General features: G+C 40.7%; 1 protein-coding gene across 3 annotated transcripts in view; it reads right to left on the reverse strand.

The window, feature by feature from the left end:
• Positions 1 to 25,200, reverse strand: part of LPAR1 (lysophosphatidic acid receptor 1) — a 72,648-nt gene that overhangs the window by 41,301 nt on the left and 6,147 nt on the right. For 2 of the 3 annotated variants that reach the window (XM_066569200.1, XM_066569202.1), the window contains exon 2: positions 6,794 to 6,964. In XM_066569200.1, coding sequence (XP_066425297.1) covers positions 6,794 to 6,853 — 60 coding nt within the window. In that variant the 5' untranslated portion in view covers positions 6,854 to 6,964. Of the gene's footprint in view, positions 1 to 6,793; positions 6,965 to 20,102; positions 20,254 to 25,200 lie in introns of all 3 variants that reach the window. The other variant, XM_066569201.1, reaches the window with a different exon arrangement.

A 25,200-nucleotide genomic window follows, 5' to 3' on the forward strand; every position in this document is an offset into this window, starting at 1 on the left:
TTGCAAAAACAGTTGTCCATTACCTAATGAGAAACATAGACTACTTTTCAAACTGCAGAACATGAAAGAAAAGATTTAAAATAAGGCAGAAAAGATGTGTTTCCTTCAAAGATAAAAGTAGAAGTAAAAACAAAACCAACATGAAGTCACAAGACAAGGGTTCTGATTCATTATAGCCTTATGCACAGACATATTTTTCATCTGCACAATGGAAGTAGGAAACCCTGTCACCAACACAGAATGGCTCCTCCTCTTCAAAATTGCATTTCCCAACATAACCATTCAACAGACTTAAAGATAAATCTGTATAATAAGATGGGGTGGGTCTGTCACAGCAGGTTACTTCATTTCACTAGATTCATTTTGGCCTTCACAAAGATGACAAGACAGAAGCAAATTAATCTCTCTCTTAATCTCTAAAGGGGATCCCTTTAATGCTATTAAAACATCCTAAAGCATAAAGTTACTTAAGGATTGTGTGGCAACAATACTTAAGGATTGTGTAGCTAGTACATCCAGTAATTTTTAGGATGCTTCCGTAGCAGACTGTATTACTACAGAGTCTCGGAGCTGACAAATTGTCAAGCTGACAACTACTTGAAATTGAACTGAGAATTTCTCTGTATCCTCCAGTTTATACCTGAAAATGCAGCTTAACATTCTAGGCACTCAGTGTATTAAAGAGACCCAGCTCCCAGCAACAGTGAGAAAACAGGCAGTTTTACTCTTGGAAGGTATAATTCACAAGTGACACAGATCCCATTGATTAACTATGATTATACAGATTGGCTAAAAAACCAGAGAGGTTGTTGACCTTCCAAAATTCTGCAAGTAAAAGGAGATTTAAGAAATTAAAAGCTAGAATTAATTAAAAAGAAGAATTGAAAAAGAAAAGACAGAGTGGCCTTATCCAGCCACAACTTAGCCAGCAATTCACACACTGTTGTATTGCTGCTCCTTTTCCACAGATCCAGCATTTTTTCATGAGCTGTGTCCCTCCCAAGTACTACATAAATGTTCATAGAGAAGTTTTCCAGTAGAGGAGGAAATGAAGACTGTTTGAATCAGGGCATAGTTCTACATATCACACCCTCACTTACATTCCTAGAATGGCTTATATATGTTGATTACTAAGGACTTATTTTTTCTCTGCCATCCCTTATCTGTCATCCCAGCTCAAAGGGAGATCCTCACTGTAATGTGGAGATATTTGCAAAAAAAAAAGTAATTGGCTGTGGTGCAGGTAGAGCAAATTGAGCCCAAAATGGGTACTTAAGTCCAAATGCTCCAAAGTACAGAAAGGGCTTCTGCAAAGCTCTTAAAACTTTTTTTCCTGTGGGGTAGCTTTCATGACAAGCTGAGCTTCACAAAAACTAGCCAAACATGGGCACAGGCTCAACATTTCGCGGCTTTGTGGGAGACACAGGAAGACAATTATATTTCATCATCTCATTCAGCGACTGAAATATTCCACCTCTTATGCCTTCAGAAAATGTCTTTGCCATGATGCTGATTGGGCTGCTCCACTTTTTTGCCCAGCTCACCCCCTGTTGCCCTGTTGGAAACAACTGTGTGTCCCTGAATGCTGCTGTGAGGATGAGTGCAGTGCAGGACAGACCTTTATCGGAGACCCCCACCTTGGGACGGATTTTCTGGAGAGAGGTGCAGCACAGAGTCCTATCTGTGCACTGCGAAAGCCAGAGTGAAAGCAGTCGGAGGGGAAAAAAGTCTGCACCTATAACATCCCAAATGAGTTTCCATGCATAAATCATTTCATTATTTACAATGTGCATCCTTTAAGCCCAGTTAGTAAACCAAGCTGGGAGTTAATTATTGGCTACAGCAGCTCAAAGATAGCAATTTTATGCTGAAAAAATGCTATGGGCTACACTGGGGCTGCTTCCACCTCCAGGGCACACCTCCCATCACCCCTCACCAAGCAAACCAGCAAAGTGAGCACTTGGGAGAGTTTAACCTACAAGCAAAATGCATAGCAAATTTCATTTTGGGACTCAAAATAGAGATTTACAGATGGAAATAAGAAGACTGTTCTGTATTTACAATACAGTAAAGTAAAACAAGTACATTTATTTAATGAAATATATGCTAGACAATTAGGGTTTCTTTTGCTTTGATATATTGAGATATTTGTGAAATATATAAACAATATAGAAAAATCTTTGTCTCAAAACTTTAGAAACAATGTGGTCTCTATAACTAACTTGTACACACTTTACTGAGCAGTTGCGTTTAAGGCAGTATTGGTCTACTTTAAACAAAATGGAGATGCATTTTGAACCTCCAGTAATCTCATCTAGTAAAATAATTTTTGAAAAAGGTGTACTGGTATTTTAGTTTTTCCTATGATGTCTGTAACTGGATGGATATACAGCTAATCACAAATTGTTTCTTCCAGCCCCACCATTTCCTTTTGTTCTCCTGTTTGCTTTTTTACCACCACAAGAGGTCTGTTTTGGTAACAAGGCTAATTTGTTTATTCAGCTCAAGGGGGACAAAAAAATCCACACACTTGTTGACTGCAGAAACTTGGGCACCAAATTCAAAATGCAAATTTTGTTGCACTTCGTTGGGGAAAGCTGTGCCAGCTCACGGCAGACAATTCTCAAGCAAATTATAAGAAGGATAACCATTCTGTGGCAATGATAGCTTAAATCTCTTCCCCCCCAGTTCAAACAAAGTGAGGAGAAAATAGAGATGTTGTGGCACAGAGTGGGAGAAGTGGTTTTTGGCTCTGGCCATGAAAGGCCATTCTAATGGAAACTGCTCTGGATTTCTCTTTGGAACAGCTGCAAGGCAGTTATTTAAGGCAGTACTCATTTGCTTCTAGTATTTGGCTGGCAGGATCCACTGCTGGCAAAAGCAAAGAGAGAATGATGAATTTTTGTTGTTTTCTTGTTTTAAGCATTTCTGAGGCACTGTTGGAAGTCCCTGGTTCATTAAGTAACTGGAGCTCAAATCATTACTTCTTCAAAGCTTTTACTGCAGAATTCATCTCATGCCATTCACAAAGAGAAAATACTAATTACTTCAGAGAATACTTTAATCAGTATTGGTCACTACTTGTGATGTTTCTTTTTTTTGCAAACAGCAAAGCCCTCTGGGATGCTAAATAATTATTACAGAATTATTTAACTTTGTTTAATGCATTATCAGACTAGTCAGGTTTCTATGAGATCATTTTACTTATCCATATTTGAGGTATGAAGTCATAACATGTATGAAAATATCTCCAAATTAAAAATCATAAATTTCTTTTACATTTTATTTCTCTTTAAGAACAGAACAGCTTATCTAATCAGAAGTCACTAGATTGTGGTTTATTGTGATTAACTTGAGATCATTTTGCCTTACAATGACATCCTGTGGCAAAAAGCTCAAAGCATATATAGGAAATTTTTTGTTTCATTGACTTCTTTGACATTTTGTGAATGCTGTCCCCTAACTATTTTCTGTTTCAGATCACAGCTATAGACAGGTAAACTACCTTGAAACTTTACTTATCCTTCACCTTTACACATGACCAGGATGCCTCTGCTCTTACCATTACTTGTGTCTGGTAAGAAGATTCTGGGGGTGGAAAAGAAGAGGGGGGATTTGAATAAATTAGTGTGGTGAGAGGATATGAAGAAACATGACTGTGGCAAATGCATTGCTTCAATAGAGGGTTGTAGAGCAGCACCAGAAGCAGGCCCTATGTTGACACACTAGCTGTAAGAATATTTAAGCTGTAAGAATATTAGCAATTTCACATTGCAGTACATCTGGTACCCAGGAGTGACTTTCAAAAACTTTTATAAAATGTGAGCCTTTTGTTACCTGACTCAGAGGACACAAATCTTGGGAAAATGCCATTTGCCGCTAAATTAACAGAAACTTCTCTTATTGTGGTGCCACAATGAGCAGCTGTAAGACTGAAGTCCAAGCAAAAATCTATCAGAAGGAGCTCTGGCTTAAAAAAAAGGTCTTGCTGAGGTCTCTGAGAATCTCTCCCAGGGAAATAAACTTGTTTGCCTGGTGGAGTTAAAGACTGATGATAAGTAGTGGAGTATTTTTTACTGCAATGTGTAAACATGTATGCGTATACATATGAAGGTATGCAAAATAGGTAGTATTTACTTCTGAGTCTAAATTGACCAAATGGGAAGGAAGCCAACTATGCTGGCAATGCCAAAGGAAAGTTTAAAGACAAGGATTAAAAAAAAAAAAGAAAATTAAAAGTAAAGTCGCAAAACTCTTCTTTTGCAACTAAGATGCTGTCTAGCTCATGCAAAAGGCATGCAAGGTTATTTCCAAGTTTAAAAAAATCCTTCCTTAAAACACTAGTCTCTAAATTACTTCTGCAGCACACCATGGCACCTCAATTTCAAAAAGCAAAATAATGTCTTCTGGGGGAAAAAAAATAAAAATTTAGTCAATGTTGTTTTCTAAACTGTATCCAAAAATTCATTCCAAACATGAAAGGCAAAAGCTGCCCATGCAGCGAAAGTATAAGAAGTGCTTTACTTCAATATTTAATCTAGTAATTGTCTCTTTACATATGTATCTCACTATGTCCTTGTGTGTTTAAAAGGTCTTCCTTATTCTCAGAAACATATAGATGGCTCCCAGCATATTGTCTGGAGATGCTTGAAGATATTTATATATGATTGAAGACTTTTATAAACTGTCATATCCACAATGATTTACTGAAATCTGTGGGAATTCATGTAAACAGTGTCTTCTTGTACAGACACCTATTTTGAGCCTACTTTTGCAACTTAAGGATGAGAGAATGGTACTTCTTCTACCATAATCTCCTACACTGAGATACCAGTCTTTCCTCTGCTTCTTGTTGTCATTTATTTTTGGCTCCCAAGTCAAACCTCATTGAAGCAGAGATCCTAAACCTTGAGTGTGGAGAGAGACCTCTCTATTACTAATCAATGAACCTATTTATTTCTAGTCTTTGGCCTAGTGATCCAGGCAGATTTATTAAGTGAAAACTTTCTGTAGACCCAGGATATGTGCATTTATAGAACACAACAGAAAGGTGACCATGCTGATCATCAAGTCCCTTACAAGTGATAGCATTCCTTCTGCTCATTCTCACACTACAGCTGCTCTTATTCTCCTTTTGAGAAGGCATTTGTCTTGAACAAAAATCCTTAGATGCACACAAATATGAAACATACTGCAATCAAGCAAACTACATGAGTGAAATCTCCTCGGAATAGAGGGTGGTGGCTAGGTTTCCAAAATGGTGAGGGCTGGCAAAATGACTACATTGTGCCACTGCCACAAACGCACCAAAGCAAGAGCTGCATATTCACCATGGTAGAGGCAACAACTGTCTGGCTGTAAGCATGCCCTGTAAACCATTGCCACTCCTTGGAATGCCATCTGAGGCCTTGAGGGACAGATTTTGTAGTGATATGGTACACCAGAGGGAATCTAATCAGACAATGGGACTCATTTCCAAAAAAACCTCAGAAAGTCTTGGGCAAAGAAACACAGCATTGAATGGATATATCATATTCCTTATAGCCCAGGAGCCTCTGGGAAGATTCAGAGGTATAATGGACTGCTGAAGACCATATTAAGAGCATTAGGGAATCGGGCATGGTAGCACTGGGATGCAAATTTAGCAGAAGCCATTTGGCTGGTAAACACTAGGGGATCTGCTACAAAATCCCTTCACACTGTGGGAAGAGATACAGTTCCTGCAATACACAGGGAAGTGGCTGGGGAAGTCAGAGTGGGTTTCTCCTCCCACTAAAGCAAACCCATTTGTGGGATTGTCTTTACCCAAGGACCTAGGTGTACTTGGTGGGTAATGATTGGTGGGTAATGTGGAAGGACATGGTGTGTGCCTCAAGGAGATTTAATCCTGGTGGAGAAAACATTCTGTGGTGTAAGTTGTATGTTGCAGGAAGTAAAGTAGCAGGAGTGACATGAACTGATGAAGAATGAATTTTGTGAGGAGCAAGGAGAATGCAATGACAACCCAGGCAAGGATGGTGTTGGTGTTCAATGATCAAGTATACCATTGGGTCCTGTCCTGACCACTCATCCCGATGCACTGGAGATCTGGAGGGATGAAAGAAGCCCATGAAACAGGAAAATAATAATATCTATCTGCCAAAGAGCAGTAGTTAATGAAAACGTATGTTTGGTAGAGAGATGGTTTAAGGATGTAGTTTAAGTTGTGTGTGTGGGTAAGAAGGGGCTCCAGTAATGAGAAATAAATACAAAGGAACAGTCAGAAGATACATTAATTATGTGGGATCTGAGTGTGACATAAATGGTATGGAATAAGGGGTGGAGATTATAATGGGTCTGGCTGAGCAGGAGCTCATTTCCCCTTTAACAGCTCCCAGAGCGCTGCTGCACTTTGCACTGGTAATTGGAAAGGTGCTGATAACCCACCGCTGTTTTGGCTATTGCTGAGCAGCACTGACACAGCCTCCACCGCCTCCATCAAGGGGGCTGGGGGTGGGCAAGATCCTGGGAGGGGACACAACCAGGCCAGCTGACCCAAACTGACCAAAGCTATATCCCATGGCATTTGATGTCAGCTCAGATATAAAAACTACAAATAGTACTATAACACAGCAATGTCATGTCTCAAAGTATAACAACAGTCTTAGTAAGCGTTGAGTGTCTTTAATACAGTATTTCCAGAAAAGTCCCCTGAGTACTCAAAATAAGAGAGGAGAAAAGGCTAGGATTCAATGAGGAAATAAAAAAGAGGTTTAATCAGTTCACCTGCTAGAGTTTCATCATGTGTACTCACCTCAATCACCTCAGGTTGGGACATCATGGATGATGGCACCAAATCGGTGGGGACATCCATGGTAGCTCAAAACACCCCTGCTGCTCTCTTTGCCTGTTCCTCTGCACCAGCAAGCTTTTGGTAGGAACACAGAAGCCCTTCCTCAGACTCTAGTCATACTGATATTTACTCCTAAAAGTAAAGAAAAAAAACCTGTTGAGAATAACAAGAGAACTGGGTAGGCAATCAACACCTAAGATCCTGGGCTGCTGCAAAACCACTCTGAGTTTGTACAGCTCCACTTGCTGACATGACCACTCACAACAGATTTGCAGAAGTCTCAATAGGTATACTGGAATTTGATCCAGAACAGGAAAAAAATTCACTTTGCAACACAAACTAGACTCACACAAACTGAAATCAGCAAGAAGGCTAACACACAGACTGCTTTTCTTTTGCAAGGAAATATGGTTACCTACAGAACATTGTGTTGAGTTTTTTTCCCCCACAAAAAAAGGAAAAAAAAAAGTCCCCACAAAAGAGTACTCATAGAATTGCTCCCTGGAATTCAGGAGACATTTATTCCCTCAGTTAAGTGATCACATGAACTCTTCTTCTTTGTTAAGAAAAACAGCTTACACATTATGACTTAAAAATATGACAGCCATTTTTCCCAGGTAGTCGCAGATTTGCAGTACGTGAATATACCAAACTGTAAAATCTGCTCAGCTGATTTAACAGAATGAAGTTATCTCCACAGCTATCATGTTTATCAAGGTCAGTCTAGCTTCCATATATATGTTCTTCTCTTTTTCTACTCTTGTGTGCACAGAAAACAAGCTAACAAAGAGGTGGAGGGGGAAACCCCTGTAAATGTCCAAGATAATAATTCCATTAAAAAAATATTAAAGTAAAGTAAAAAATTAAAGTAGACTAAGACAACTGGTGGCTTTTTCCCTTAGTGAGACCAGACATATACAACACAACCCACAAATTAGTCACCACAGAAAGGATTTTGGAGAGACACATATTGCTGTCTTCATCTGTCACTTCCTATTCTGCAAGTCATTGCAGAAATCTACTCATGCAAAGTGTAATCAGCATCCAATAAACATACCAAAAATTACTCCAAACTTCTGTGGTATTTTTCAAACTGAGGACATGCTATAGTTACACAGACAATGCCAGTAACTTTCCTTGCCATAAGCTCATTTTTTCAAAGGCAACACTTACCAAGCCAAGAAAGAACAGATAAGTGCTGTAGGAAAGTTATGCTCCACATGCTTTTCTGATTCAGTTATGTCTTTGTTTTTGGTCTTGTTAATTTAAACTCAGCCTTTGCACGCCACTGTGGAAATTATTCCTCCTTCTTAAAAAGCATCATCTTGAAATGCCTGCTTCACATTTCAACACATCCCCACATGCCTTACGTCACATGTAGCTGTCTCATCTTCCAAGCTCTAGGATCACTTTTTCCATCTTTATATAGCTTTCCAGTGACCCCTATTCTTTCCTACTCAATTCTGGCTAGTAACCTTTCATTCTTTCCACTCCCTACTCCAAATTTCTTCTCCTATACTCATGGGGAGGGCAGAAAATGGAGCTGCAGCATCTCTCCAAGATAGTCTCCACACAGTAAAAGAACAAACACAACCTTCGGGCTTCCTGTTTTATTTAAAAAATGAGAATTTAACGAATTTTCTGAAATCCATTAATTTTTCTATGGACAGATAAGGGAAACAGATAGCATCAGCTTGGAGTTCTGACTTAGGAAAGTTTCTGCAACTTGACAGTAAAGTTTTCTATCAACAGCCTGAAATCCTCAACCAACATATCTCATCAATGTCTTGTGAACTGTTACAACTGTAACTTAAATATGATCTCAGAAGAAATTTTTCCATTCTTCTTATGGCATGCTTAAAAGCAGTAGTTTCAGTGCACCTACTTTACAACAGTCATTGTTAGTTTCTTTTAAAATTTTTCTCTTAATTCTGAAATGCTGCCATTTTTGGATAATGAAGGGGGGGGAAATAATTACAGTTAAAGTTGACTTTAGAGAAAAATGTCAGAACCAAAACCAAAGGTATGCTTAGAATCCTGTCTGTCAAACAAAAAGGAGAGAAAACAAATATTTTTACTATGGAGCATCATAAAGGAAAAAAAGTGAAAAACTAAGGAAAAAAAATTCTGAAGTCTGTTCAGCTCATAGTGTAAAGCACTAATTGATCCCAGATGGTTAGGTTCTGTAAACTCATCAAAGAAAATAAAACATTTGAACACCATGTAAAAAAGGTGAGAAAGTAAGAAAAAGATCTCACACAAATGTCACACTTCCAGATGTCACATTTGAATTTCTGCCATCTGAAAGTATTCATTTGGCATCACTTGCCTCTGGCAGCCTTCACTAAACAATCCTGCTTGCAATTAATTCATTCAGCTCACAAATAAATACATCACCCCACCATGGCAGCCTTACCAGTCACAAGGACAAGTGAATGCCATCCAGGGAAGGGCAACAGCAATGATATGTCCTGTAATTTCATTTTACTACTTGTTGAAGTGATAGGTAGGACAACGGGTGTTTTTCTGCTGTCTCAAGTTGAGATAAGAACAATTTACTGGAAACAGCATTGAGATAAGAATACAAACAGTAACAGCAACACTGTTAATAACATAAGTATACATAGAGAAGGTGATATACATGCAGAAGTGCTCAAAGACCAACCTGGTGCCATGCTGCCCCTAAGATGATGAACCATGCACAGACTGCCTGTACCCATGTTTTTCCTCCTGACTGCAAGCCTCTCCTGTTTCTTGGAAGCAAGATTCCCTTACTTCCAGCCCCCTGTGGTGACCTGGGCCATAGAACAACCACCTAGGCATGCCCACAGGGCTCCGGGCTCTGACCCCTCCCAGCTCCTGTGAGAAAATTAACTGTCCTGGCCAAAAATCAAGTACTATCCACTCCTTACTCCATGCCATCTGCATCATGCCCCAGTGTTACACCTTCCAACTTTACACACATTCATATACAGATACACACAAACACAGGTATCAATTCCATAGTCAGTGGCCGTCCCTCCAAGATGTTTGTTGTGTTCATTTAGTCCCTGACTGTGGGCTCTGTGAGGAGCTCACAACTGCTGTATCTGGAGCATCCATACCCATTGTCCTTGGTAGTTATGGAATATAGTGGCAGTGTCATTCTGCAACCAACATTACAGACTCTTCTCACCCAAAAAGCAAATCCTTTTGAGGTACACACCATGTTTCCCCATCCCTCTGCATTATCTGCCAAGTGCACTCAGTTCTTGAACAAAAACAATCCCATGGAGGGGTTTGCCTTTTCTTGAGGCAGCACTAATCCAAATTGTCTTCTCTTACACATTTCTCATATGCACCACAGCAACTTTATCCCCTTCCACAGTACGTGGAGGTTTGGATTGGGCACGGCCAGGTCAAACAGTAGAGCCTCCAATACAAGAGGCTCTAGTGTCAACTAACCAGGTGGCCTTCTCTAAATGTAGATGCCAATGTTTGAAGGTCCCACTCACTAGCCATTGCTTTCAATGTGGTTTCTAGCAGTCCATTGCATTGCTCAAATTTCACAGAGACTGGTGCATGATAGGGAGGGACTATGATAAACCCACTCAATCCTCTGCTTTCTAGGCCAGCTGTCTATTTTTGAAATGACTCCTGTTGTCACACTCTGTTCTCTGGGGGGTACCATGCCTCCACAGGACTTGCTTTTCCAGGCCCAGGATGGTGTTCCAGGCAGTGGTGTGAGGCACAGGGTAGGTTTCCAACCATTCAGTGGTGGCTTCCACCATGGTCAGCATGTAGCACTTGCCTTGGCGTGTCTGGGGCAGTGGGATATAGTCAATCTGCCAGGCCTCCCCATACTTGTACTTGGACCATCGCCCACCATACCATAGGGGCTTCACTCGCTTGGCCTGCTTGATCACAGCACAGGTCTCACAGTCATGGATAACTTGGGAGGTAGTGCCGTGGTTAGATCCACTCCTAGATCACAAGCCCAACTGTGTGTTGCATCTCTTCTCTGATGATCTGAAGCATTATGGGCCCACTGAGCCAGAAGCAATTCTTGTTGCCAGTCCAGATCCACCCGAGACACTTCAACCGTAGCAGCTCATCCACCTGTCTGCTGTTTCAATGCTCTTCACAAGCCTGACTCTTGGGTGCATGTGCATCTACAGCACACACATTTACAGCAACTCCCCTACCCAGGCAGAGATGTCTTGCTAAAATTCAGAAGCCCAGATGTGTTTCCCTCTGTGCTGCCAACTGTCTTTTTTCCATCATTCCAGCCATCCCCACAGAGCATTTGCCACCATCCATGAGTCAGTGCAGAGATAGAGCACTGGCCACTTCTCTCATTCAGTGATATCCAAAGCCAGCTGGATGGCTTTAAGCCCTGCAACCTGACTTGATCCAACTTTTCCATCAACAGCTTCGCAGCTTGCCATACAGGACTCCATAGAGCAGCTTTTCATTTTTGACATACCCGTAAGACATGGCACAAACTGTCAGTAAAGAAAGAGTAAATAGTTTCCCATTTTCAGGTAGCTGACAATATGGTAAGGTCTCCTCAGTACATCACCACTACCTCCTCCTCCACTTCTGATGATAATCTGAAATTTTTGCTTTTGTACCAGTCCATGATTACTTCCAGTGATTTGGATTTCCTATTTGATTTTGCTGTGTGATCAAGCGCACCCCACTTATTTCACATGGCATCAGTGGCATGAAGTGTGGAAGGGACTTTCCTTTTGAATATCCAGCCCAGCACTGGGCAGACAGTGTGCCAGGAGGAGCTATACTTTCGTGCCAATCACTTCTGAAGCAGATTAATCCCTCCCATAAGCTGCCAGATATGCTTTTTCAGCCAGGCTGTAGGATGCCTTGGATCCTTTGTATTGCTGACTTCAGAATCCCACAGGTTCTGAGTCCTTGAGTCTCTCCAGGTACTTGCAAGAGATTCCAGGATGGTCCATTCTCCCTGGCCGCAGTGTAGAGTACACTTTTTACATCCTGTCTCGTCCTGTCTGGCCCAAGGGCTACTGCATGAACAATCTAGTGTTTAATTTGACAACATCCATCTTGTCATTTTACTTCTAAAAACTGAATTTCCTGGGCAGATCCCTTGAGTTTACTTCACCAAAAACCATGATACCACCAAAGCATAAGGACAAGCCAAAATAATTTAAGTTGTTTTGAATATATTTAATGAAGATAGCTCAGTGTGTGCAGATTGCAAGCCAAGCTATCTGCATTTAGTGTATTCTTCAGTGGAAGTGGTTATGATCTTTACAATTTCCTCCTAATTCTCCCCTCTCTCTCTTCCATGGGATATTGTATATGCAGCTGAGGAAAACCCCCTGCACTCTGTTCAGTAGCTGCAAGAAGGTAATAGCCATGATTCAGTGTTGGGCAAAAGAAGCAGAAAAGAAATAAAAGAGAAGATTTCCAGACAGATGGTGAAGCCCACTGTTGTACACTTGCCCTAAAGTTCTTCTGATCAACAGTGAGCAACTTTTTTTCCATTTAATGAGACTCTCTACCATCTCCCCATCACTTTCTGATGTCTGAGCAAAGAGACTATGGTTTCTCTTGCCTCAGCAGATGCACTAACAGTTTGGAAGCTAGCACAAAATTAACGGTCCCCGTCAAATTTTGCTGATAGGGTGTGCTTGGATACACATATTTTACAGAGCAAATTCTGCATAGTGGTTGGTATCAGCCTGGCTCTATTACCTGACACCCCTCTCCAGAAGGCAGGATAAAGAGTGTCATCACATCCACTATCTAGTACCATGGCAATAAGTACTGAAATAGATCTAGTATATGGCATTGATTAAGCATGTTCAATAGTGGTGACTGCAACAATCAGCACACCTTCAGACCAATTACTGTCTTAGGTTACAATGTAAGATGTAACCAAAAGTATGTATTCTATCACCATTTTCATAAGCTGTTAAAACCAGGTGGGGGAGTGCTCTTTATCTCTTCCATGACTCATCCCTGATAGCTCTCTCTGAGGGATATCTTCTGCTAATGGAACATCAAGGTCTCACTGCATGACTCATAAATTACATCAGCCCTTTGTGAGATGCTCTGCCCAGAGGGAGGAACCAAGCATTCCTACCTGGATATACTCTGAGGATTGGAACACCAGAGCATCTACTGCTGGATTCCCAGAGTTCAAGAACTCACAACCACCACTGGAGCAGGACGAGACTTTACTACAGGATCACCACTTCAACAGAACCACATCCACCATTTAACTGGACTGCTATCACCACCCTGACCAACAGAGTGTCATGTTGTATTCTGACTTTGTCAGTTTAAGGCAGTGTTTTCTGCCTTTATTTCAATTTTCCTTTTAAACTGTAGTTCTGACTTGGAATCTCTCATTGGTTCGCTATCAAACTGGTACAACTGCCAACAAAATGCGCAGGTTACACCTGTTCTTACAGCACATTCAGTGCCTCCGTCATCCCAGTGAAGACCAGTTCTACAAATATGTCCACCCCCAAGCCTTCCTGTCTGCTGTTTCTAATCACTGGTCAGACTGCTTGAAAAAACTACAGAGCTATAACTTCTCACCCAGTTGGAAGCTCTTCATAAGAATGAATAAATTCACTGTGAAAACGGATTTGTGAAGTATTGCTGAGGGGTTGTGGAAGTCTGGAAGGGGAGTTCCAAAAACAAGGGACAAGCTCACCACATTTCCTGTGCTAGGCTGCACCATAGACCCTCCTGGAAACAGTCCCTGCCAGTAAAGCCAGACATTTCTTGACTCCAACTTCACTGTCTAGAAAAATAGAATGGAATTTGCTAACATATGAAAAGGTTCAGACACAGCAATAGGAAATCTCTACCTTGCAAACACTGAAATAAAAACAAAACAAAACCGAAACTGATAGTAAAACATACCTGACTCTGCCATTTCCCAGCATTAAAAGTGGGATACTTTTGGTATTAGTTACAAAAACTTACAAAATTAACAAAAGTTACAATAAACCCTAAGAAATTTGCCAGATTTTTAAGTTTAAGACTAAAGATCAAAGACAGACTGAAGTTACAACAAAACTGAGCTTATTTGTTCACTTCTGCAGAAGAAACTGAGATACTCACAGGAAACAAGGTGAATTTTTCATGCTGCTGTTGGACTAGCATGCTATATAGGGGCAAAAGCTCTTACATATGCACCAAAGACAGGCAATAATTACACAGAATAAAAGATGCTTATATAAATAATACCTCATCCCCAAAACACAGTGCATATATTTACCCAAACCACAACAGGAAATCAATTTATATCTAGAAACATTTTTCCATTAAATCCCTGTCTCTGTGGAGGAATCCTCTAGGGACCCAGTAATTTCTTTGCAGTTGTCAATAGTTCATTCACTTTGACATTAAATCTAAATTCCTTGCAGATATTGTTTAAGAGACCAGAATTTTCTCTTGCAATCTGAGAATGAGAATCAACAGCATCAATTTCTATCCAGGCCACTTCTGCTCACAGAACTCATGCTGTTGATGAAGCATTGTACTTTTTGAGCACAAACATACCCAGAGCAATTATTAAAAATTGTCATTTTCCAACGGCATAATAAATACAAAACACAGAAACTGCCTAAACAAAATATCATTGAGGCTTAAAAGGGAGGGAAGGAGAGGGAAGAAGACCTGCAACAAGAATAATGTAGTGTTTTGAAAGTTTCACTGTCATTAAAAAAATAAATTGTGGTGTGTGGGATTTTTTTGTTTTGGTTTGGTTTTTTCTTGTTTTTCTGTCTTTGGTTTTTTTGGTTTTTTTTTTGTGTATGAGTGTGTGGTTTTGTAGGATTCTTTTTCTTTGTTTTCAGCAATCTGAGCACTCAGGACTTTGACAACCAGAAAAACAGGACAAAAATCTCTCCCAATTACAGAGGAAACCTAATCACTGAACATGTCAAAACAGGTAATGCCGACACCACTGCTGCCCCTTCAGAACGACAGTGTCTTAAACAATTGTCTTGGAAGTAATTCTGTGATACAACAAAGAATCAAGGCTTTTATTACTGCTATGGTTCCATATAAGTAATGCATCTGCTTTTGTGTGGTATGATGCCTGCTTTGATTGCAATTTGTCACCCAAAGCATACATTAATCTTAATATTAAGTGCAACCACCTCTTTAGCCATGAACAGCATTAAAAGCAGAACATGTTTAGCTGTCTATCAGCTTGCAGATTGCTTCACTGAAACAGCATCAGCTGGCCAGAGCACTCAGCTTTTATTTAAGCAAACCAAGACAACACCTTGGAAAAATTAACTTCAAGATGCCCAGGTACCTGAAAAGCATCTGACAAAAAACCCCAAACCAAAATGTACATGAAAGCTCACTTAAAGATCAAACTAAACTGCAGAAGTTCCAAAGTGCATTACTAACCAGAAAAAAAAGAAAAAAAGAAGCTCATGTTTCCTATCTTCTCTTCTGTCTTCCACCAAATCACACTGTACACCTCAAAGACTTTTAGACTTTTTAAAAGCTGCCGCAGGGATGCTTGCAACTTCCTGGGGCTACAAGAGATTTCCAGTTTCCATTACCTCAGTCTTTACTTTTCAAAATTTCAAAATACGGCTGTTGGCCTTTCTTAGGTAAGTAAAAAAGATGAAGAATTCAGTAGTGATTAGAGGCTAGAAATTTATTTCTATACAAATTTTAAAAACTGCCCTTAGATTCAGTGGGCTCTTCCACAACACAAGGTTACAACAGAGGCTCTCAAATTGAATCCATTTGCATTCACAGTGCAGTCTGTGCTTCAAACAAGAAAAAAATAATTATGTCATTCAAACCTTTTTGAATAGAAGCTCTGTGGCTAATCTGGGGAAGATCATTGTTCTGGCTTCAATAATACAAGCACTGCAAGATTGCTCCTAAGGCTTCCCATGATAGAATAGAGCCTGCAAGTTCAGCAAAGATGTCCCAGGTGGAGCCTCCTTAACCAAGCTAGTTTCATGAACTCTGTAGAGGGAATGTGGTCTGAAACTGTCCTCTTTCCCCATGCTAAGATTAGGGAGATGATCGATCACCTTAACAATTTATCATGCACTGAATTAATTTACAACAATAAAATAGTATCATCATGCAGTTGCACTCCCTCAGAGAGATCATCTGCTGTCACAAAGAACGTGGTTCAGCAAAGGCACCTTCACAATGACCCCACCAGGGCAAGGTTAGAGAGCCTGCCCACATCCCCAAATAAAAGCAGAAGAGCAATCTGAATATATAAAAGGACAGAAACCTCTCTTCCCAGATTTTCAATGAAAATAACCAAACAAACCAGTAGATAGAACAATATCCTCAAGCCTTTACCTTGCAGGGTAATCTTTTCCATATGCCACTCTAATTTGCCTCATACCCCTTCTGAGGATGACAAAAGCAGACTGACCACAGTCACGACAGGGGTTCCACCAAAGGGCAGACAGCTCAAGAGTCTGTAATTAAACTACACATGTCTACCCTTCTCCTCTATGTGCTCTGAGGTCCCGCCCCAGAAAGGACATCCAGATGATCTTAAGTGAGTAGATTATTCCCAAAATTACAAGATGTTAATTCTTTCAGGAATTGTTTTTGTCTTAGTATTGTGTATTTTGTTATTTTGGGGTTTTTGGAGGGAAAAGAAAATGTCACATTTTATTAAGTGACAGAAAGCATCCTTTGAAAGGACAAACCCATAGGATATGGCATTGTAACATATGAAGTCATGAACACATTCACCCTAAGTCATTCCAGTAATGATACAAACTGGATTCACATCAGCAGCAGGCCAATCCTGCAGATTAGCCAATTTTTTCTGCATACTGATGAAGAGAAATTAACCAAAATCAAGGAAATGAGACAATAGAAAATTAGGAGTGTAACATCTAAACTTTTTTTTTGCTAGAACTGCCATGACTGTGCTCCCAAAAACTGAATCATATGCCTTTTCCTTGCTGAACACAGGATACCTTTTTCTCTGCTGCAGATTGAGGCACTTATTCTCATTCGCAGTCAGACAAAACTTTCACTTATTTTATGAAGTTGTCCTTTTCCAGAATCCTTTCCATACTTCCCTGACCTAGGTCAGTTTGCACCATTCTGTGCAATTCTCTCACTTGCTAAACCTCCCTTCCTGATTATTTCCATATTGTATCTATTCCACACCCATCTCTTGGGGAGCATTTTGTTGCTGTTTTTTCAACCCAGAATGATACCTCATCTTATATTGAAGCCTCGTACTTCTCTGAAAAGCAGAACTGTGTGAGAACTCAAAAATAGTTCTGTATGGCTTCCTCAGTTTTCTCATTTTCCTGCAGTTTGCCCTTTAAAGCCAACACATCAGTCTGCCTTCCCATTACTATCCAGCACCCCTAGAACTATTTCAGTCATTATCTAGCTTCTCCTAATGACTTCCATAAGTGTTTGCTTGTTAGGAATTGCTTAGAGATGATTGTTCCTTTGCCACTCATTAAGGCTGGAGAACCTCTTCCCACTCCCTGGGGGAAAAGTAAGCATCTGCCTTAATGCAAGGGATGCTGGCTGGTAGATGCACATCTCTTGGGAAGTATTAGGAGCTTCTTCAACACAATGAACAGGTCAGTGTAAAAATAATCACACCAAACACACAGACATACAAAAATTGCTTTAAAGCACCATCTTCAAGAAATGAAGAAGCAGCTCCACAGTGTTTTTTTTTAATTGGTAAATACCAGAACAGGAAGATATTCCTGAAAGTGAATTTTTAATTTTTGCATTTCAAGTAAAAGAGACTTAAAGAACTAGGAAGATTCCAGAGTGATAATTCATGCAATCATCTGATTTCAACATTATCTCACTACTTTAAACTTCCAGAATCACAAGAAAATAAACAGGAAAAATACAGCTAGACACCAACTCCAGGAGAATAATGCCTGCTTAGGCTTATGAAAACAAGTCACTACAATATGGATGGTCTCTCATAGCACAACCACAATGAAGTTGCTGTCATGTGACTGTATTTTCAAAATATACACTTTCATCATATTGACATCTATAGTACCAAGTACTCCTAAAAGAAGTAATTTCAAAACAGTTTCTGAAACTCTTTTGAAATTGTTTATTTCTACTGACAGACATGAAATTTGAACTAGTTAATGAAGAGGCAGAAAAGTTCAAAGTAACCGTAGATAGCTCATAATCTAAGATACATTATTAACTGTTGCCAGCACTATGTGCACATGTGTGTATAAAAGAAAGTATGGTGCATGCTTTTGTCCTCTTCTGTCTCTTCTGTTATTAGAAAGAAAAAAAAAATAAAAAGAGAGGGAGAAAAAGAGTGACAGAGCAAGGAGATGCTCATTAAAATTATTCTGAGCACTGGAATTGCAAAGGTAGTGGACAGAATTTCTCTCAAAATATATTGTCATTATTATTTTGCTTATTAATTAATATAATTAAAGAAGATAACAGAGGACAAAGGCTTTTGAATCAGCTTTATTAATGACATAGCCAGAAGGATAGAGTGCACCCTCAGCAAATTTGCAGATAGATATCATCCAGAGGGACCCGGAAAAGTTTGAGAAGTGGGGTCATGGGAATCTCATGAGGTTTAACAAGACCAAGAACAGGTGCTGCACCTGGGTCAGGACACTCCCAGTATCAGCACAGGCTGGGGGATGAACGAATGGAGAGCAGCCCTGTGAGCAGGACTGGGGGGTGCTGCTGGGTGAGAGGCTGGACATGACCCAGCCATGGGCACTCACAGCCCAGAAAGCCAAATGTGCCCTGGGCTGCATCCAAAGCAGTGTGGGCAGCAGGGGAGGGAGGGGATTCTGCTCCACCTGGAACCCTGCATCCAGCTTTGGGGTCCTAGCACAGGAAGGACATGGACCTGATAGACTCTGTCCATAGGAGATGTTGAGAGGGATGGAGTACCTCTCCTATAGGAAAAGGCTGAGGGAATTGGGATTGTTCAGCTGGGAAAAGAGAAGGCTGCAGGGTGACCTAATTGCAGCCTACAAGGACCTGAAGAGAGTCTTCAAGAAAGATAGAGGGACTTTTTAGAAGAGCATGTAGAGACAGGAGGAGAGGGAATGGATTCCAACTGAAAGAGCGTAGTCATATATTTAGGTCATATATTAGGAAGAAATCCTCTACTGTGAGGGTGGTGAGACACTGGCACAGGTTGCACATAGAAACTGTGGATGCTCCATCTCTGGAAGTGTTTAAGGTCAGGATGGATGGGGCTTTGAGCAACCTTGTCTAGGGAAAGTGCCCCTGTCCATAGCAGAGGGCATGGAACTAGATGATCTTTAAGGTCCCTTCCAAGCCATTATATGATTATGATTCTAGCTATATCAGAAATCAGGATACTTTTCTCCAAACTATGACTTCTCAGCAGAAAAAGCACAAGAACTTAATCTCCTAAAAAACTTCTAAAAAGAATTTTAATATTTTTTCCAAGAAGAAATAACAAATTCAACACTTCATGGATCAGCAACAGAGACTCCATTTGTAAACTCCACCTTTTGTTTTAAACTCAGAAAAGTAGCAGAAGGCTGGTACTCTTCTGAAACAAGTTTGTATTTAAACATTCAGGCAATATCCTTTTGCTAGATAAAAAAAAAAAAATCTGGATGATAACAAAGTGTCACAATTCTCTAAGCAGCTTTGAGAGGGGCCAGCCTTAAAACAAATACTTCCTTTTAACCCCACATCCACAAAACAGATGTTCAATCTTCAGGCAGAATAAACCACCACAAAATACAATAATTTGGAAAAGCTGAAGCCAAGGAAGTTCACAATTAAGCATGCCAAACCTCAAATCCCAAATTACAAAGGCACCACCTCAGTATAGATCTACATGTGCCATGACCAATGATACAAAAACAGGAGTTTAGTTTAGTTTATCTGAAGCAGAAATTTGCCAACTATTCCACTCACTCACAACAATACATTAGAGACTCTAAGGCAATAGCTTAACATGGTTCAGGCCACCACCAGTGCAGACACAGGAACTATTTATCAACCCCTCAAACCAGAAATAACAGTCATGCTCCTTCAGAAATATTTATGCAACATCTGCATTGGTTCAACTGACTGCTCTCCAGACACTTTCTGCAGTGCTGTATTTTGCAAAGTTAACCTGAATGAAGTTTGAAAGAGCTTAGAATTAACAATAAGAAAGAATTATCTTAATGACAGGATTTAAATTCCCTATTCTCATGTCACTGCTCTTTCCCAAGGCCACAAACAAACTTATCTGATAGACAGCAATGACCCAGAAATAAGATCTTACCTTTGATCTTGTCAAAATGGCGGGGGAGCAAACCCAGTAGCTCAAGACAACAAAAATCCTGATGTTGACGAATGAAAGGGAATTACTTCTTGTCCATCATGCAAGTATCTGGTGTCCTCAGAACAATACACCCAGAATTTGTGAGTCCCTGCTGTAAAATTGGGGCTGGTTATTAATTTCTTGGCAGAGGTCAACAGGGCTTCCTAGTCCTCACAGTCTGCATCATAGTCCCTGCTGCTTACAGTATACCATCTTAACTGGTCGGATTTTTTGTGGAATAGTTGTTATGGATGATCAAGAAGTAACAGACTTTGCAAAATACCCTGGGAGCAGCAGCAGGCTCTGTCAGGGATGCTTAGTAGAGAACTGCAGCAGAGTACTGGGTTTTGGCCTTGGGTAGCTTATGCTGATCATTCTATGAATTCAAGATTTATAAATGTAAAGCACAATTGAAATATGCCCTGAAGGGAGAGATACGAAGAAAACACCAAGACTTCATCACCTTTCCTCTGACCCTTCCCCTTTCCATTATCAAGTGAAGTTTAAAGCAACTTAGGCTTCTGGCTATCTGAACAAGCAGGTAAACACAGAGGATTAGCTCACAGCTTGACTAATTCACTTTAAAAATTGACTTGGATTAGCTCTGAGTTGTGTTTAGCAGACAGGCTCTTAGTGCTTGCAAGAGGTCACATGAATTAAGTAGGCTGTTGTAAATTCACACCATACTTCAGTGATTATTTTGCTTCTCTGACTAAGTCCTCAATATATACAATGCCCAACAGAAACAACAAATATTCAATCAGAATATTTGGGAGATGCCACAAATTCAAGTGAAAATAGAAAGCCAGGAGGCAGAATGGAGTTGATGTAAAAACAGAACAAAACCAAAAAATCCTATCTTCTAACACATATGATGACCGAAAGGTTAGTGTCCGAGCACTATCTAGTCTGTCTCACCACTTTTTAGATAAACTCCTTTTGCATCTTTGTTAAAGAATAAGAAATGCAAAAAACCCAATCCTATTGGACAAAAGCACAACTGAATATCAATGGATTATTCTTAAAGGAAAAAGAAAATAAGAACTAACTAGTAGTTTGCCTCCAGCTCTTCCATTGGATCTTGGTGCACATTAGCATGGGTACAAACTTTAAACAATGCACACTTCAAAGCCTGCTTCAGACAGTTTTGTAACAAAAGCATAAGCCATAAAGCATTACTTGGGAACCACTAAGACTTTTTTTGTGACCACACAAATAAACTAAGAAGTTCAAGGGATCCAGGCCACAAAAGGAGAACGTACTGAAATCCACCCACAAACCAGACTTTTTAGGCATGCCACAATTGCACACACCAGCTGTGTCCATGACACCAACGCCAGAGGCCCATGCACAGCTACTCTCATCCCTGACACACTTAGTCATGCTGGGTCTGATTTTCAGCCTCCCAGTACTGAGTGGCCTCTCTTTGGTCAGCCAACCTTATACTCCCCTCTCAGGAGATCCTGCCTGGAGTGCTGCATCCAGCTCTGGATCTCTTAACAGAAGAAAGAGCAAGTTCAGAGAGGACCATAGAAATGATGAGAAGGCTGAAGCACCTCTCTTATGAAGACATGCTGAGAGAGTGGGGTTGTTCAGCCTGGAGAAGTCAAGGTTCTTATAGCACCTTCCAGTACCTAAAGAGGGCTCATAAAAAAAGCTGGAAAGGGACAAGGGTATGTAGTGATAGGACAGGGGGTAATTGACCACGAAAGAGGGTATGCATAAATTAATATTTGGAATAAATTATTTAGTGTGAGAGTAATGAGACACGGGAACAGGCTGCCCAGAGAAGCTGTGGATACCTCAATCCCTGGAACTGTTCAAGGTTATGCTGCACAGGTCTTTGAGCAACCTGGTCTAGTGGAAAGAGTTCCTATATGTGGCAGGGGCCTGGGACCTACCTGACCATTAAGGTCCCTTCCAACCCAATTCTATACAAAAATGCACTATGGCATGCTGCCAGTACAGTGTTTTGGAGTAGCCCAATATCTACTACTTAGTCAGCTGCTGCCTTCAGTCTTGCAGCAGCCTTCTTCCAAGAATACTCCACTTAACCCAACAGGCAACACTGCCAGGTGAGAAGGAAGAGTAAAGCACCGTAACTTACCAAATCCTCAAAATTTCCTACTGCAGCAACACTGGCACCCCCCTCTAGTGGAGACACAGCTAATACAAGCAGGAGATGACACTTGCAGGGTCTTGGGAAGAAAGTTAATCAAACCACAAAAGGAACAGTCAGAGGAATACACAGAGCACAGAATGACTACTGGAGCAATTGCAAGAGGCAGATGCATGGCGAGTGCACGTTCGGGTTTCCTACCAATTAGGAAATGTTACCTCATCTTGGGAGCTCCAAGAAAACTCAGTATTTCCCTCCCCCCTTTCTCACATGAAGCACAAAGGAGCACAGTGTGGCTTCTTTGCCAAAGCTCTTCCCACACTTTTGTGCCGCTCTTCTGAGGGAAAAAGTAACTGTTTTCACACAAAAATTACACCAAAGATCCCCACAGAGATCCCCTCCTAATATTTATAGCATATTAGGAACAATTTAGAAAGAAGAACTGAAAAAGCTGTAAGCAAGTCTCTCAAACAGAACTTGGTCATAAAAATCTGTGCAACTGATGGCAAGAAACTTTGTGGAAGAGATGTTGGGGATGGAAATATGCAGGACCGTGGCATAAGCCTTTGCTCAGGCACATTATTTTTAAGACATTTATGTTTTCTAAAATCTTATAATTCCCTCCTGTCATCAGATTGTCATCAGCTTGCACATCTCCCACTGAATTTTTTTCCTCTAGGCTGAACCTCCTAGGATGCTTTTGCATGTGAAACTTAGGCAATCCACGGCAGGAAACAAAAACACACTGTACTTCTTGGAGAAGCAGGCATTAACCTATGCTATTCCTATAAACTCTTTGCAAAATTGAATAATTCTAAAGACCCATTTTTAATTCATTCATTAATAGCAGGATTGTTCTGATTATAATATTACCCTGAAGTCTCAGTCAGTTTCCAGTCCCACTAGCATGGAAATAGGACACTGTAACTACTGTAAACAAGAAAGCTAAAAGACTAGGAGTGCAAACACTAATTCAGAAAAGTCTTCTTTTTTTTTGCAAGGCTTCTGTACAGGGAAATACACTGCTCTGAGGTAAAGTTTTCAGCAGTTCCATCAAAATATTTAGGAGGAGCAAAACAATCCTGAAATGTTGCAAGCTCTCAAAGCCCTATGCAGAAACCATGCCCAGGGCAGCTCAAAGATACGTGGCTCATTTCCACAGAATTGCTCTCCACATATGACACATCTTTGGGTGGGATAGAAAGGAAAAGGAAAGACAGAAAGACCAACAAACTCAATAGACATTTATAATATAGACATTTCAAGTACAAGTCACATTCAGGATGATACTCCTTGAATGCTGGGTACCTATCCACACATCCATTTCCCTGAAGTTGTTTGTCCTGCTGCAGTATCTCAGGAAAACAATTTGGGAATTCCATTTCCTTGGCAAGAGGAATGAAGGGGCAATGACCTATTGATGCATTGGACTTGTGTCTGCAGGAATGGAACAACAAACAGGGAGACACAGCTGAAAATCCCAATGACTTCTTCACTGAAAGCCCAGGCTTTGCTCCTCTACCAAATCTAATGCTTACATGGATGGTTAACATATGCTCAAACACCACTCCTAGTACATCCCAGTGTCACTGAGGCACACAGGACATCATGCTCTTACTAGCTGGCTGGTTCATCCTGACAAGACAGAAATTCCTGTAGACATTCTCAGATGGATGCAGGAAATGTTCAGGTTATTCTCTTGTACTAATAATTTGCCAGTACAACATACAACACTTTAGCAGGGCTGTGTACACTTTTGCAAAGACACCTTCCAAGTGCAATAGTCACTGACTTGCAACAGAGTAGCAATACAGACCTTGCTGCACTTTACTCTCCTTTGGGATTGACAAACTGACCATTATCAGTCTGAATTTATGCTTCTGTATCTAACATTCCCCTCCCAATTTCCCAAGTGCTTTTTACTTCAATAATTAGTTTTATATATTCAAACTTAGCATGCAAGTACAGAAACACGCTATGAAGTTTACTCCTATAAGCACAACCTTAGGCAAGGTAGCCAAATTTCCACTTTACATTCTACATTACAGCTTCACAACCACATGAAACCCCTTCCACTGCAACTCATATGAGGACTGTACATATCTTGTAAAATACTGATCCAGTCCCTACAATCACTGAAATACTGATCCAGTCCCTACAGACAATCACTGAAAACACACCTATCACAATAGGCATTGAAACAACAACTCAATTATGCACAAAAGCACACAATTGACTTATATTAGCTGGAGTATCAATGAAAGAGCTCGGAAGTGTCTGGAGTCAGGCACACATACACACTGCCACCCTTTGCTACTTCACATTTGGTTACAAGTAACTGTGAAAATAGTAACACAACCACAAAACCTTGAAAGCTCCAGGGCCCAAGAAGCGACACAACTGTTGCAGTAAGAGATTGTAAAAAAACCCACAGTAGCCACGAGAAAACAGATCCCACCAGGAGAGTCAGTGAACACCTAAGGTAGACACACAAACCAAAAAAAACCAGACCACAATAACGACCACCACAGTCCCTCCCAGTGCAAGGCAACATCTAGGGGCAAGGTGACCTTTTCCTGACACTGCCACTGGCTTGAGGTACTAACCTGAACTCCTCCCCCGAGGTGTTCTGCCACCAGCCATCCAGCTGGCAGCAGCAGCAGGTGCGACTGACAATTTGTTTGTCCTTGATCCAAAGCAGCAGGAAGGTAGGGGTGCTCAACACCCCCTGGGTTTCTGTGCTTTGAGCTGAAGGGACAGTGAATGTTGCACTGGTGGCACCCCCAGAGCCTTCCACCCCTCCTTCAGCCCTTCCACCTCACTTGACACCAGCAACGCTGATTCAGAATTGAGCAGCAAGCAAACTTGAGTTTTCTTCTGCACAAGCACCCTGGCTGTGTGAGGCGTGACACCCACCCTGACACCCACATCCTGGCTGGG

This window comes from Molothrus aeneus, chromosome Z (assembly GCF_037042795.1).
Source record: "Molothrus aeneus isolate 106 chromosome Z, BPBGC_Maene_1.0, whole genome shotgun sequence".
Classification (NCBI taxonomy): Eukaryota; Metazoa; Chordata; class Aves; order Passeriformes; family Icteridae; genus Molothrus; species Molothrus aeneus.